Below are 15,413 nucleotides of genomic sequence, written 5' to 3' on the forward strand. Positions count from 1 at the left end.
CGTGTATTAACATCCGGGCATCGCTGTTGTCCAGCCCTCCTCCCGCCTCTGTCATAACAGGAAGCGGAAGTAAAAAATGGGTATCCTTGCTGCCTCTTAGAAACATCAGGGGTCAGGTGACACAATCAGCTGACTAAGGTAAAGGAAGGCACTGTGGCGTACAGTACTGGAGCTGTTGCAGCCGCGATTGCCCGGCCGGGGACCCGAGCCGAACAATCATCGTCAGAATGTCGGGCAAAGACCGGATTGAAATCTTCCCCTCGCGAATGTAAGTACAAGAATGGGACGAGTGGCGCGTGTAGGTTCAGGAACGTCTCTCTGGAGCGCGATCACTGCACACCCTGGACCAGCAGCGATATTTCTGAGCTCTCCCCTGGGTTTTTTTGTGCGTCCAGGGCGAGGTTTCTTTCTGCCCCCTTACACGTTCTGAGGAACCAGATGGAGACAGCGGGCCCAGCCATAAGGAAAAGGCGCCTGCCCGCTGACTTTGGGGAGGTCCGCTGTCTTTACTCATTTAAAGGATGGAGTCATTCATTCCACACTCCCTTGGTGAGCCGCGACGGGTTTACGTAACTCAGCAGTCGCCATCTGCCCCCACAGAGCTCACTGTTCAGTGGCAAGACGGAAACGCCATGGAGGTTTGCTAACTGCTCAGAGAAGGGAATTTACTGTCATGGCAAGCATACAGAAGGGGTCTAAGTCAAAGTGGGAACAGTTGCCCTAGCATGGACATCGGATTTAGCCTTAGACTCCTTTACTCATCTTCCACGATCCCGTCAATTGGCACCTGCTGTGGGATGATATCCCTGAGTTTCTAACGATTTTCTTCTTTTCTGGTGGGACTGGGGTTTGAACTCAGGACTTTGCGCCTGCAAAGCAGCCGCTCTACCCCTTGAGCCACACCTCCAGTCCTATCCCTGCGTTTTGGAGCCACTCGTTTTGCACTATTACAATTTGCACTTTTTTCAGACCTCTAATAATACCACTCATCACTGGAAAGTGGATGTTTTGGTTACTACATAGCGTTCTCTCCTGCCAGTCTGTGGGCTCTCACCAGGATGAGGGAACGTCTTGGTTTTTAATCTGTAGAAGGGCCATAAAAATTTTTCTTTGAATCCATCTCTTGGAATCTTCTCAGTTGAGGGATACTTTTTTCTTTTTGGCTTGACATTTTTGTCAGGAGAAATAATTCAGCACCATATAGGTGTTTGGCCAGTTTGCAAAGAAAATTTTGAAGTTTTCTCACATGTATGTAACTTGTGGAGAATAAAGATGATTTGTACTCTCTTCCTTATCTTCTTTTGTATTTTGGCAGTGAAGAAGCAGAAAATCAGTTTTCAGTTGGGCATGTAGATCTTTTCATTGTGGTCCAGTTTTTGTGGAGGTGATGTGTTGTTTTTTCCTCATCCTGTTCTTTTTTCTCACAGAATCTAAGGACAATTAATGTAAAACATTAATTAATGTCAGGCTGGACGACAAACCTGACTCTGTAGCTCTTAATGAAAGAGTTTTTAACATTTGTTTTTACTTTCACCCTGCTGATTTTCTCATGGTTCTAGGCAAGAAGCAAGCTAGTTGTGGAGAAAGGCAATGCTTGTGAAATAGATAAAGATCAGAACTACCCTGGGATAACTGCAACATTCCCCATATGTAATGACTTCCCCAAACCTCTGCATTGAGAGATAGACACCAGATTCCAATATGGCTTCTAGTAGCTTACCATTAAATTCCCCCAGCTTACCATTAAATTGCCCAGGAGGGTGTAGCTCAGTGGCAGAGCTCTTGGCTAACATGTGTAAGGCCCTGAGTTCAATCCCCAGTACCACAAAGATAAAATAACATAAAATGCCTGCCCGAAAAAGCTCAAAGCTGCTAGAATTCAGTATTTGTTTTTGCTGACACCTGATTGAGCCCTTTCTCAGAGCATTTACTAAAAAGGGTCTACAATTCTGCATATGTATCTCTTAAAACTCAGAATTGCCTCAAGGACCTGAGAGCCAGAATTGCCTCAAGGACCTGAGAGCCTTTCTTTGAAATGTAATCAGGAAGGTTAGGGTCTCTGTTTCCCAGTTGGTGTGGAAGGAAAGAATCCTAACTTCCATAATTGTTGGCTAGCAGACACACCTGACATAATCACATTCACACTGACCAACTTTTTGTCATTTTTCACTTCTTTATTACTTGAGGCCCACTCCCTTATGCTCTCTTTAAAATGCCTAGTCACCTCTGTACAAATCAGGAGCTCAGCTCTTTTCCCTACTGTCAGTGGTTACTGAGTAAAATCTGTTTCCGCTGTTTTAACTAACATCTGGCTGTATTTAATCAGTAGGCAGAAAGTTAACATGTTTTTGTTTTTATTTTGGAACTTTTAGTTTGAGACACAGGTGAAAATGGTCTTGTTTGGGCTTAGCAAGAAAAATGCTAGATTTGTGAAGGTTAAAACTGCTCTTTGAGAGTGCTTAGCGTGTTTGGGAGGAAAATCAGGTGCAGGAAGTAAATATTTTCCCCAAAGCCTGACAGCAGGTTCTTTGTCATGTAGTCAGATGTCTTTGATTCAGTAGAAAGGAAGCCATTGCCCTAGATGAAGGTCAAACTTTTTCTGTAGGGCTGAGTAGCTCCGATACATATAAAAGAACAAGTTTTAAAAGTCCTGGGTTAGAAAATGCAGTAGTGACTTTGGTTTCACCTATAGTCCTGTGAAATGTTGCTTTCACTTATTTTTGTTTCAGAGAAAACAAGTTTAGAGTGGAAGGAGACATGAAAGATTGGAGTTAACAGAAATTAGATAAATCCAGGTTCCTTCTATACAATAACTGCAAGTGCTTGGGCAGGTCACTCTTAAGAATCTCAATAACTGAAATTTTCCCATTCCATAGAAGTGCCATCATTTAGGAGGAGGAAATTTACATTAGCATGGTAAATTCAGTTTTAACAATCAGTTTTCCCATATACTTGCTGCAATCTGCAAATTTAGGATTTTACCTAAATTTGATCCAAGTCTTTGAGCTCCAATTAGGATATTTAGTGTCAACAATACAGAATGTTAAATGTACACATTGGGGTGGATAGCTCCTGCTCAGGCAGGAAACTGAACCAGCTTCACTGGATTAGGCCTCTGGTGAGGCCAGTCAGTGAAAAGTCAGCCACTGCTAACCACTTTTCAAAGAGAGAACTGTTCATCTGCTATAACATCTTGAAGGGGAGGAAGTGTGACATATGGCTAGGGTACAGTGGGCCTAGATTTGTCAGGCAGGTCACTGGAATCAGAAATCTGGTTTAAGTCCTGCCATCACCTTTTCTTCACTGAGTGACTGTGAGAAAGTGGTTTTGCTTTTCTGGGACCCATTTTACTAATCTTTAAGTTAATGTCTAAAATCTCTTCTTTCTGAAGTATTGTCTCAGTCACTCAGCCCAATGGTAAAAGATTTCAGTATATATCTTTAAGAGTTTGATCAAATGGTTCATTCATATGTGCTATTTTGCAATTGATTATAATACCATCATATGAAAGTATATCCACTTAAACAAATTGCTGTTAAGTGTCCAGGTTGTATAAACTATTGTTGAATTATATTACTTAATCACTTTTTTCATTAATAAATTTTATCTGATATGTGGCAGTGAGAACAGAAATGTCAGTTTCTGCTATTGCTTATTTAAGTTTGGTACTAGGGCTTCTGATTGGGGAAAAATTGAAATGAGGTGAATTCATTACAAATTTAAGCTTGTCATTTAGGAGTCTAATATATGATATTTGTTACCTGCAGTCATTTACTAGTTAATGCACTGATATTAGGGCTTTGATTGACACCAAAATACTTTAATGGCACACTGCTAATATAAAACATAATAAATGGTTAATGATATAAAATGTAAAAAATAATTAGTGAAAAAGCAAGTTCATATTTTTCACCCAGCCCAAAGGAAACTGTTAGCAGTTTTTGTGGATCCTTTGTAGAACTATTTGCTGCATCTGTAGAAGCACATTAATTCCTTACTTTACATAAATAAGATAACATATACATATATATAAAGACATATATACCACATACATGGCTGTGTGGTGAACCATGATTTGCTTAACATTTGACTTGTTTCCTCCCTTTTGCTATTACAAATAAGGCTGGAGTACTCATCCTTACCTCGTACATGTTTTATATACAGGTGGCAATAAGTTTGTAGGATATACTCCTTGAAGTGGAATTTCTGGACTTGAAGGCAATTGCATCCCAAAATTTTGTTTGTTTGGTTGTGGTGCTGGAGATTGAACCCAGGGCTTCGCAAATGCTAACCAAGCACTCTACTATAGAGCTAAACCCTCAGCCCCCAAATTTTGATCATGTATTAGTAGATAGGTTTTTTTCCTTATATTTTTAATGGAAACTGAACCATTATTAAATATTATTTCAACTTACAAATCAAATATTAAATTATTTTGGCATTTTTTTTGTCAATTATTTTGGCATCTTAAAATAAGGCTCCTGATAATGTTTATTATGACTTAATAAATACTTATCCTATATATTGATTACAGAATTGTTTCTTTTGTAAGTAAACTTCTCATTTATGGAACACTGATAGTAGAAATCTGTAGTATTGAGAAAATGGCCAAACTTGTCAGTTACAAATGCTGTATTTTCTCATTCTACATCAAAAGTCTAAAGCACTCAGGAAACAGACACAGGAGGATTGCAAGTTTGAGATCAGCCTGGGCTACAAGTGAAACTATGTCTTAAGAAAACCAAAGACAAACCTGCGCTAGGGCTCACGCCTGTAATTCTAGTTACTTGGGAGGCTGAGATCAGGAGGATCGCAGTTCAAGGCCAGCACAGGCAAATAGTTTTTGAGATCCCCCATCTCCAAAATATAACTATAGCAAAAATGGACTGGAGGTGTGACCCACATACTACAGTGCTTGCTTTACAAGCACGAAGCCAGCCCTGAGTTCAAACTCTAGTTCCATGGGGGAAAAAAAAAAAGAATAAAAGGGTAATTTATTGTATTTTTGTGTCTTTTAAACAGTGACCAATATGTGTCTTTGTTTATATAGGGCACAGACCATCATGAAGGCTCGTTTAAAAGGAGCACAGACAGGTCGAAACCTCCTGAAGAAAAAGTCCGATGCCTTAACTCTTCGATTTCGACAAATCCTAAAGAAGATAATAGAGGTAGAATGAACTTTGCTTATGACAGTATTTATTTTATAAATATCGAAGGAAAATTCAGTATGACTCTTGGCCTTTAAATTTTTTCCTTCCTCTCTCTTTCCCTCCCTTGGGTATTTTGAGACAGTCTCATTTTTGTAGCCCAGGCTGGCCTTGAACTTGAGATCCTTCTGCCTTAGTCTCCCAAGTGCTGGGATTACAGGCATGTACCCACTGTGCTGGCTCAGGGTCTGTCTATCTGTCTGTCTCTCCCTCCCTCTCTCTCCTAGGAATTGAACTCAGTGCCTTATGCAAGCTAGGCAGGTGCTTTACCACTTGAACCATGCCCCCAGCCCTTTTGTATGTCTCTCTTTGCCATGGCTGCTGGCCTTGAACTATTTTTCTTTTTGCAGTACTGGGGCGTGAACTCAGGGCCTTCACCTTGAGCCACTCTGACAGCCCTTTTTGTGATGTGTATTTTCAAGATAGAGTCTTTTGAACTATTTGGCCTCAAACTCTTGATCCTCTTGTGTCTGCTTCCCAGGTAGCTGGGACCATGCCTAGCTAGTCTTTTTCTTTACATAGCTTCTGAGTTATATATGAGGCCTAAATAGATTAGGAAAAGATTCTATTTTATTTTGTAACTTTATAGGGTTTTTGTTAGTTTGTTTTGTTTTTTTTTAATTAAAACAAAAAGGTTTTGGAAATAGAATCTCGCTGTGTTACCCAGGCTGGCCTTGAGCTCCTGGGCTCCTTTTTCAGCCTTCTTAGTAATTGGGACTATAGGTGCATGCTATCACACCTGGTTTATAGTTTGTTTTTTAAAAAACTTTCCCTTGAATATGTCTGGATTTTTTTTGGGGGGTGGGGGAGAATGATGTAAGGTAAGTGGATGCATAGTTAAATGGTCTCTTGATTGTACTAAATGCCCATATAGACCTGGGCTTATTTCTGAATCCTGTATTACTTATCTGCCTAATACCAAACATATTCCCTTATTGTGGCATTAAATTTTTAATACCTGGTAAGTCAATTCCTTACCAACCCAACCCAGTTTTTCTTCTTTTACTGGATATTCTCAAGCATTATATTTTCTGACTGCGCTTTAGAATTAGTATGTCATTCAGAGTTTGACTGTAACTGCAATGAATTTAAGAGATTAATTTGAGCAATTAGCTTGTACTCATATAGGAATAAGATAGGCTCCTCATTAAAGATTCAGTGTTGTAATTACTACTTTAAGGACCTGAGAACCTTTCTTTGAAATGTAATCATCAGGAAGGATAGGATATCTAATTCCCAGTGTGAAAAGATAGAGTTCTTTCATAATTGCCAGCTAGCAGACAGGCCTGACATAAGCACATTTGCACATTTTTACTTCTTGGCTACTTGAGGCCCACACCCTCATTCGTTCTTTTAAAATGCCTAGTTACCCCTGTACAAATCAGAATGGAGCTCAGTTCTTTCTCCTACTGTCTGGTTACTGAATGAAATCTGTTTCCGCTGTTTTAAGTAATGTCTGGCTGTATTTAATCAATAGGCAGAAAGTTAACATGTTTTTGTTTTTATTTTGGAACTTTTAGGTTTATCATTAAAATGGATACTACACAGCAAGCATAAAATACTGATGGTTATTAAAGGACTTGAATTGTCATATGATTTTCCCTATAAAAATCTTGGTTGGTTTATGCTTTTGCAGACTAAAATGTTGATGGGTGAAGTGATGAGAGAAGCTGCCTTTTCACTAGCTGAGGCCAAGTTCACAGCAGGGGACTTCAGGTAATGTGTTTTTAAAAAACTGCTTTTAAGTTCATAATTTCATTAAAAACCATTTTAATTGGGCTGGGGATATGGCTTAAGTGGTAGAGCACTTGACTCGCAAGCTTGAGGCCCTGAGTTTAAACCCCAGCACTGCCCAAAAAAAAAACCAAACTGAAAAAACATAAACAAACCCACATAAAAGTGTTTTAATTACAAAATATATAAGCATTAAAGACAAATGACATAGTAATAAGAAGAACATTTAATCCTATTACTTGAACACCACTGTCTTATTAACATCCACATAGTTGCAGGCGCAGGTTTTAAAAATCCATTTTCATTTAACTTTATTTCCTAAACACTTTGCTTTGTTTCACATGGTTGTGTAATCTTTCTCAAGATGTACTAGTAACCTTTTCTCCTAATGCTAAATCTTGGGGTTGATTTTCAGGTTTTTGGACTATTAGGGAATGAACATCTTCATTCATACATATATTTTTGTTTCCGTTGAAATTTTGAGAATGGAATCCATGATTTAACGGGCAGAAGCTTTATGGCTTCTGTATCAGTATACGCCTTACAAAGCACACACATGGTTAGCAGATAGGCTGTGTCAATTTATTCACTAGTGATTCTCCAAATAATCCTGTGAGGTAGAAAAGCATTGTTAACTCTGTTTAAGTGAGATGTGTCCCTGAAGTCACCTGGCTAGTTAGGAACAGAAGTGGGAGTAGTTTTCAGGATTTTTGATTTTTGATCTAGTTTTCTAGATTAAAAATCAAAGCCATGAGGCTTCCTTATTGTAGGAATTTTCCCTGATGGGAGGCCTTCAAGCAGGAGGGCCATGAGGCCAGCTGAAATGGTGAACATTAGGTTTTGCCAGTGCTGATAGGATAATGGCTTGCTTTGACTTTTCTAGCAGAGGGAGGAAATCAGTAGTGTTTAAGTGGTATTTGAGTGTGTTTTAGGGTGGTTATGGGGAAAATACTTTATTTTATAGTAAAGTAAATTTTATGGGTAGTCAGATGAAGCCAGAAGGAAGTTAGGGTAAAGGAATTTGAACACCAGCTTAACCAACTGCATAGTAAACTTAGAAGGAAGTAAAGTTTCCTCCATATTTACAGTAGCCAAATAAGAACCCCTAAAGTCACATCCATGCACTGACTGAAAACACAAGAAATCCATGGACTTTAAAATCATTGTTGTTCACAACAATAAAAAACAAGAACAAAAACGTGTTTTCTTAAGGCCCATGTTCATTTGCTGCTCTGTGAGGCCCTCCTCTGGCAGCAATGATTTTTCTCCTTTTCTGAAAAAAGGACAATTACCAAAACATACTTAGTTACGATACCTTACTTTTGGTCTAATTTGATGTTGAAACTATCCAGTGGTCCCTATAGGTTTATTTCTAAAAGGACAACTAAATAAAAGCTTTTTTTCCCCTGCAGCACCACAATTATCCAAAATGTAAATAAAGCCCAAGTGAAGATTCGAGCGAAGAAAGATAATGTAGCAGGTAACTTACCAACCCTTTAGAATGGTGGAGGAGAAAAGAAGACATTTTAAAATTGACCACTTATAAGACATTATTTATACAATGGTGTCTTGATGTCATGGTTTCTCTCTTCTACTTACAACAACTTGATTGACTTTGCATGTTAAAACCATTAACAACCAGGTCCTTATTATTCAGGATAATTTGAGTTTTGAATAGCAATGAACACTTCAGAAGGCAGGTTCTTTAATTCATTAATTGAAACCATTTATAATGCCAGACTTAATCTCTTGACTTTTGAATATTTGCTGAAAAAAAGAAACTTAGGAAACACTAATTAAGAAATAGTACTTTGGTGGGGTATGGTGGTGCATGCCTTTAATAACAGCACTGGGGACACATAGGCAGGAGGATTTCAAGTTCAAGGCCAGCCTGGGCTACACAGTGAGTTCCTGGATAGCCTGGTCTGAATAGCCAAGCCATCTCAAAAAAATCTAAAAAAACAAACAAAAAAAGGTGTATCAAGTCCAGGTTTGTGAATCCATGTATGCATCTTCATTTAACAGGTGTTACCTTGCCAGTATTTGAACATTACCATGAAGGAACTGACAGTAAGTATGAAACTTCTCATGTTAGCGTGTGTTTCTGGGATCTTGTTTCCTGTTTAAAAACCTTGTTCTGGAAAATCGTGCTTGTCAGACCTTAGAGTTCAGAGGCCTCAATACTTGATCAGTTAATCAAAAAGATCCTTTGTAGCCAGGTGCCGGTGGATCACGCCAGTAATCCTAGCTACTTGGGAGCTGAGATGGTGGGGGGGAATCATGGTTCAAGGCCAGCCCTGGCAAATAATTCTCGAGACCCCCTCATCTCCAAAATAACAGAGCAAATGAACTGCAGGCATGGCTCAAAGCAGTACTGCTTTGCAAGTATGAAGCCCTGAGTTTGAACCTCAGCCCCACCAAAGGAAAAAAAAGATCCATTGTCAGGAAGTCCTAAAACACTGTGCTGATCTTAAAATACTTTAACTTAGAAACATATCATTGTATAGTCATTAGCCATTTTAAAAATATGAGGCCTTTTCTTTGATTATGAATTTATGGATTAGATTGCTGTGTTGTCTTTTTGCCTACACTAAACTCACAATGCATTGTTTACAATTTCCAGTTTATAAAAAAGAATTTCAGTTTTGTCTTTTTCAAGTAGAATGATATTACATGTGATGATACAATTTGAATGCCGAACAGTTTTAGATTTTTATAATGCATTCCCAAATTTTGTAGTTGTTTCATTCATTCCATCTCTAATTTGGCAGCATTTTAAAGATAGTAACACCTGTTTATTAGTCTTCTCAAAGTAATGAACTTTTCTCATAGAAACAGTATTCTTTCTTTTGGCACTCACATCCAACTGGTTCATGTAATAGTTAATTAAATCACTTAGACTATTAAGTGTGGCTCATATGAAGAAATAGAATATTCTAGAAGGTCATCTCTAAACAGAGAGTATTACTGTATTAATAGGCACCAGGCAGTATAGTTTCCTGAGGGAGTCGGGGCAATAGCTAGTCCAGCAAGCTAGTGAAGTGAAGGCTGGCTGAAAGGGCTGGGGATGTAGCTCAGTGATAGAAGCTTGCCTATAGGGCATGCGTTAGAGGTTCCATCCCCAGCACTGCAACAAACAAACAAACAAAAGGCTTCTCCTCTAGTTATAGTTAGACTAGTATCCTTGTGGAAAACTTTATTTAGCAGCACACTCCTACAGTGACTGGGAAGTGAAATGGACACTTTTGTTTGCATTTAATAGGAGTTAGTGAATTTCTCTTTCCATGCTTGGTATTTTTCTGAATTACCTTCCTTTTGGGAAATCCACAGAAGATTATTTACTCTAACTACAAATGTTGTCTAACTGGTTCTTTCAGGTTATGAACTGACTGGTTTAGCCAGAGGTGGAGAACAGTTGGCTAAATTAAAGAGGAATTACGCTAAAGCAGTGGAACTACTGGTGGAACTAGCTTCGCTGCAGGTAAGTAGCAGGAGCGCTAAGCACTGCTACACTTTAGCAGTTTCTAAGAGTCAAAGGGAGGCGTTTAGCGCATGCTGCACTTCAATTCTGCTTTTGTGTGAAACCTTATATTCTGATTTCTGAAATGGTGACTTCTGCACAGTTGTCCCTACTTTTTATTATTAACAAAATGTATGTGTAGTCAGTTTTATTCTTTGCTAGGCTAGTTTTAAATGCAAATATAACATGGTTTGTGCATGAAAGCCATTTTTAGCGAGTTAATATATATCTAGGTTATTAGTGAATGATTCTCTGAGTCCGAAGTAAGCAAATCATAATAGCACAAAGCTGTATGGAAATCTCATACAGATTTTGTGTTTTAAGTGCTGATATGAAGACGTCTTTTAGTTTCCCAAATGTTCTCTACAACATTTCTGCGGTGTGTGTGGAGCCATGCAAACAAGGAATGATCAGGAAGGCTTTGTGCTTACGTTATTCATTTGTCCTCCTGTTTAGACTTCCTTTGTTACTCTGGATGAAGCTATTAAGATAACCAACAGGCGTGTAAATGCCATTGAACATGGTGAGTCACAGCTGCGGTGAGGCACTTTGTTCATTTGCTTGTCTGTCCTCCCCACTTGTTAGGCAACTGCTAAGACTCAGGCACTGAGTAAGACATTGCCCCTGCCTAGTGTGATGAGAGACGTGCTAGTAGTTTAAAAAGTGTAAAGAAGTGACACGTGTGTGACTTGGGGAGTTACAAAAGACAGTGGTGAGTTAAAGATTATGGAATGTCAAGTTCATTTCTGGTCATTCATGAAAGAGTAGAAACTATTTCCCAAGACCCTTAGTGTTTTCTTTAGTTCATTCTAATGGTTGAACGACACATCTTTTTGAATACGTTAAGTACTCTGTTGAATTATATATCTTTTTGAATACACTAAATACTCTATCTCCATTAAGCCATTTTCTAAAAGTAAAATTTTGCATTTGATACATTTATTTTACATCTTTCTTATTTCATTATTTTAAAAACATTACTACATAGTGTTAACGTGGTGTTCACAATACTTTTTGCTTAAGAAACGTAGTTTCCATTACATGATTTGCTGGGTGCTGCTGGCTCACGCCCATAATCCTAGCTACTCAGGAGGATCGTGGTTCAAACCCATCCTGGGCAAATAGTTCATGAGCCCCTATCTCAAAAATACCCAACACAAAATAGGGCTGGTATAGTGGCTCAAGCAGTAGAGCACCTGCTTAGCAAATATGAGGCCCTGAGTTCAAACCCCAGTACTGCTCCACCCTCCCACCCCCAAAATCTACTCAATTTTAGAGGAAGAAAGGAGAAAAATTTGAAGCAAAGAAATATCTTTGGTTGGGACTCTATTAGGAAAGAAAGTTACCTCGTTTTAAAAAAAAATTCATGAACACCTTTTGTTTTGCCATGCTGGGGATCAAATCCAGGGCCTTGCATATACTAGGCAAGCAGTCTACCACAGAGCTACATCCACAATCCAGAAACACATTTCTTGACTGCTTGCTAGTGTCAGGTCTTGTTCATAGAACTACAGACAGTTCACATTCTTGAAGCAGAATAGGCAGATCCCATGTAAAGCAAAATACAGCATTCTCTCTGCTCATTCTTTTAACTGTGGGAATCTATTTTATTTTAAAATATCATTTGTGGTTCCGTGTTATTCATTTATATTCATTATATTCAGTGTTTATAATGCCAACAGAATACATACCAAAATATCGTAATTATCTTTGGGTGGTTGGATTATACTGTTTCAATTTTTTATGTGTCTTTATTTTCTAAGTTCTCTGCATTTAATGTACATCAATTCTAAAATTAGAAAAAAATTAACTATTATACAAATGAACACTGGTAATTTTTTAAAAAGGGGCTTTGAAATTCTCATGTATGTATTTTTTTAAACTCTAGTCATCATTCCGCGGATTGAACGTACCCTTGCTTACATCATCACAGAGCTGGATGAAAGAGAGCGAGAAGAGTTCTACAGGTTTGTTGAAATTGGCAGTTACTGATTTTTTTGTTTTGTTTTGCATATTCCAAAGGCACAATTTGCTGAGTGACTAGTTGGCTTATATTCTTCAGGATTAGCCCAGCTTGTATTTTTTCTGATAAGAAATAAAATACACCAGGCATAGTGGCTACAACTGTTAAGTAATCCCAGCACTCAGGAGGCTGAGTAAGTGGATCATGAGTTTGAGGCTACAAAGCAAAACCCTGTGTCAAAAAAAAAAAATTTAAATTGTTTTGGAGATGCCATGTTTTAGCTATATGCAAAACATCTTTACAGCCTTTGTCAATACAGTAGTCCCTTCTTACCTGTGGTTTTGCTTTCTCTAGTTTCCATTACCTGTGATCAGCTGTACTCCACAAAAATATTAAATGGAAAATTCCAGAAATTTTAGGTTCTCAATCTCATGCTGTTCTGAGTAGCATAATAAGATCTCACTGTCCCACTCCGTCAGGTGAATCATCCTTCTGTCCAGCATATCCACACTGTATATGCTACCGGGTTGGCAGTCACATAGTGTCCATTTCAGTTCACTGTCATAGTACTGCAGTGCTGTGTTCACAAATGGCTCACTTTATTTAATGCCCCAAAGCATTAAGTATAGAGATGCTGGCAGTTCAGACATGTCAAACAGAAACCATTTCCTTTAAGGGAAACTCCTATTGACTTGATAGGACAAAAAATTGTTTTTTAATTTCTTAAGGTACCTAATTTGCAAGTTAAACTTTATCAAAGGTATGTATGTATATTAATTCACAGTTGGTGTAATGCAGACACAGATGTGAAACTCAGATACAAAAGGGTGACTGTTTAGAAAAAACAGTATTCAAAGGTTTTAATACTATCTGTGATTTTAGACATCTGCAGGTCTTGGAATGATATATCCTGTGGGTATCGGGACTACTATATTGCCAAAGGCTGTGGAGATGTTTGGATATATCTAAAACATGGCACCTTCAAAAATTTAGGCCTTTTAGAGAAACTATTGAGACTTCATTGGTTACAATGAAACTGATTCAGATTGGGTGTTTCCTGTATAAAATTTGAGATAAGAAACTGGAATTAATCAGTCAGCAAGTAGTTATAGGTATTGCATGTTGAATAAGTACAGGAGATGGTATAAAATTCTTGGGGTATTACCAAATAGTATAAATCACACCATCAGAGAATTAGCAGCATGGAGAGAAATGCATGTCCATGAGTTGGTTATGAAGATGTAGAGTCAGTAGGAATACTAAATTGGGTTCAGAGAAGTGAAGGGCTAGGTGAGAGCAGGAATGTTTTGAGTAGACCTACTGGTCTTAGACCTTGAATAGCACGAGTAGGATGTATAATCTCCATTATTAAATCACACAGTTTCTGTCCTTCATTGACACTCAGGGATATGATCACCTAAAATTTTAATGTCTGAATGCTTAAAATCTATTCCATTAGGGAATGGATTTCAAATTTTATTTAACCTGGGATAGGACTTCTGAAATTAGTTATTAACTTAAACTAATACATTGTACCTCAAATATTTTTTGAAGGGTTATTACTGAAGTTGAAATTAATAGTATCAAATTTTCTAGTTTTCCATGTTGATTGTCCTTGCTACAAAACTAGAAGAAATCAAATTTAGTTAGTGCTGAAATAGCATTCAGAAGATTTCTCCTCTTATCTTGCAGGTTAAAGAAAATACAGGAGAAGAAAAAGATTTTAAAGGAAAAGTCTGAGAAGGACTTGGAGCAGCGGAGAGCAGCTGGAGAGGTGACGGAGCCTGCAAACCTTCTGGCTGAAGAGAAGGATGAGGATCTTCTGTTTGAATAATCTCGCCTGTTGTGCTTCTTTGGAAACCCCCAACACTGGCTCCATTTAACTCAATTTGTAGATTTGGTATGTGTGGCTATTTATTTTTTTGGCCTAAGAATTTCACTGGCTGTAAAATTTACCTGGATGTCCTGTGGGATTACTTTTGCAGAATTATAGTTCAGAAACCATTTATCACAGTTGAATGAGATTTGTAAAACCTGTCCAGTAATTTACAGAATTTATTCTGCAGAAGTGTCACACTATTCCATTTATAGCTGTTTCACATGATCTGTTTAAAAGCATTTTAGGAAATGCCCCTTAGGAGACATCAGAGGTGTCAGGCCAACTACTGTGGAGCAGCCTTCATTCCTACCCACCTGCAGGCCTTGGCACTGTTGTTTGAGACTGCTGCAGCCATCCTGTGTTACCATGGTACTTCTCTCCTCAAGCTTTATGAAACCCTTCACCTATTTTTCCTTGCATGACAGGTCTGTCTGTCATGGGAACAGTTCTGCCAATTTAATTGTAACTATGTTATAAACAGTAAAATGATTTAAAAAATGAGTCATTTCTATTTTTAATTAACTGCTAAGAAGAGTTATGTTCTTATGCTCAGATCAGTAACCCATATTGTAGACCTGTAGGAAACAGCCCCCTTTTTTTAAAATCCCCTCTCTATATTAGTGTTTTACCAAAAGGCTTGCTTTGAGACAGTTACTGCGTTTTTGGCTACTAATAAATGATTGCCAAGAGCTAAGCGGACTTTGTAATTATTCTCACCTAATCTAAGAAAAATACTAATTCCCATTTTGGAGTAATAGGTAACTTTTTACTAGTTCATAAGTAATAACAGCTTGCTTTCATGTGTGAAGATGAGACACTTGAATGGACATATCAGGTGGTGGCTGAGGGTTTCAGTAGTGCTTGACTTGGTGAATTGATTATCCACAATTATTCAGTTTTTCTTGCAACCAATTCCAGGCATCCTCATGACTGGCCATGGAATAGTTCTTAGTTAGGAAACTATGACACTAGCATGACTGTATCATAATCAGTTGAAATCACAGTCTAGGATTTTAAAATACTAAATGATTTTGCAAACATTGAACACTTGCTAAAATATAATAGACCGTGGTTATTATGTGTTACTGTTTTATTTATATCATCACAATA

The 15,413-nt window shown here is 38.0% G+C and overlaps 1 protein-coding gene across 1 annotated transcript; it reads left to right on the forward strand.

Moving 5' to 3' along the window:
• Positions 1-63: 63 nt before the first annotated feature.
• Positions 64-14,992, forward strand: Atp6v1d (ATPase H+ transporting V1 subunit D). Its single transcript, XM_020184216.2, has 9 exons — positions 64-268; positions 5,051-5,168; positions 6,844-6,923; positions 8,354-8,421; positions 8,967-9,011; positions 10,319-10,422; positions 10,918-10,984; positions 12,350-12,428; positions 14,117-14,992. The coding sequence occupies exons 1-9, from the start codon at positions 228-230 to the stop codon at positions 14,256-14,258; spliced, it is 744 nt and encodes a 247-aa protein (XP_020039805.1). The 5' UTR covers positions 64-227; the 3' UTR covers positions 14,259-14,992.
• Positions 14,993-15,413: the final 421 nt, after the last annotated feature.

Source organism: Castor canadensis, chromosome 3 (genome assembly GCF_047511655.1).
Source record: "Castor canadensis chromosome 3, mCasCan1.hap1v2, whole genome shotgun sequence".
In the NCBI taxonomy this organism is placed as follows: Eukaryota; Metazoa; Chordata; class Mammalia; order Rodentia; family Castoridae; genus Castor; species Castor canadensis.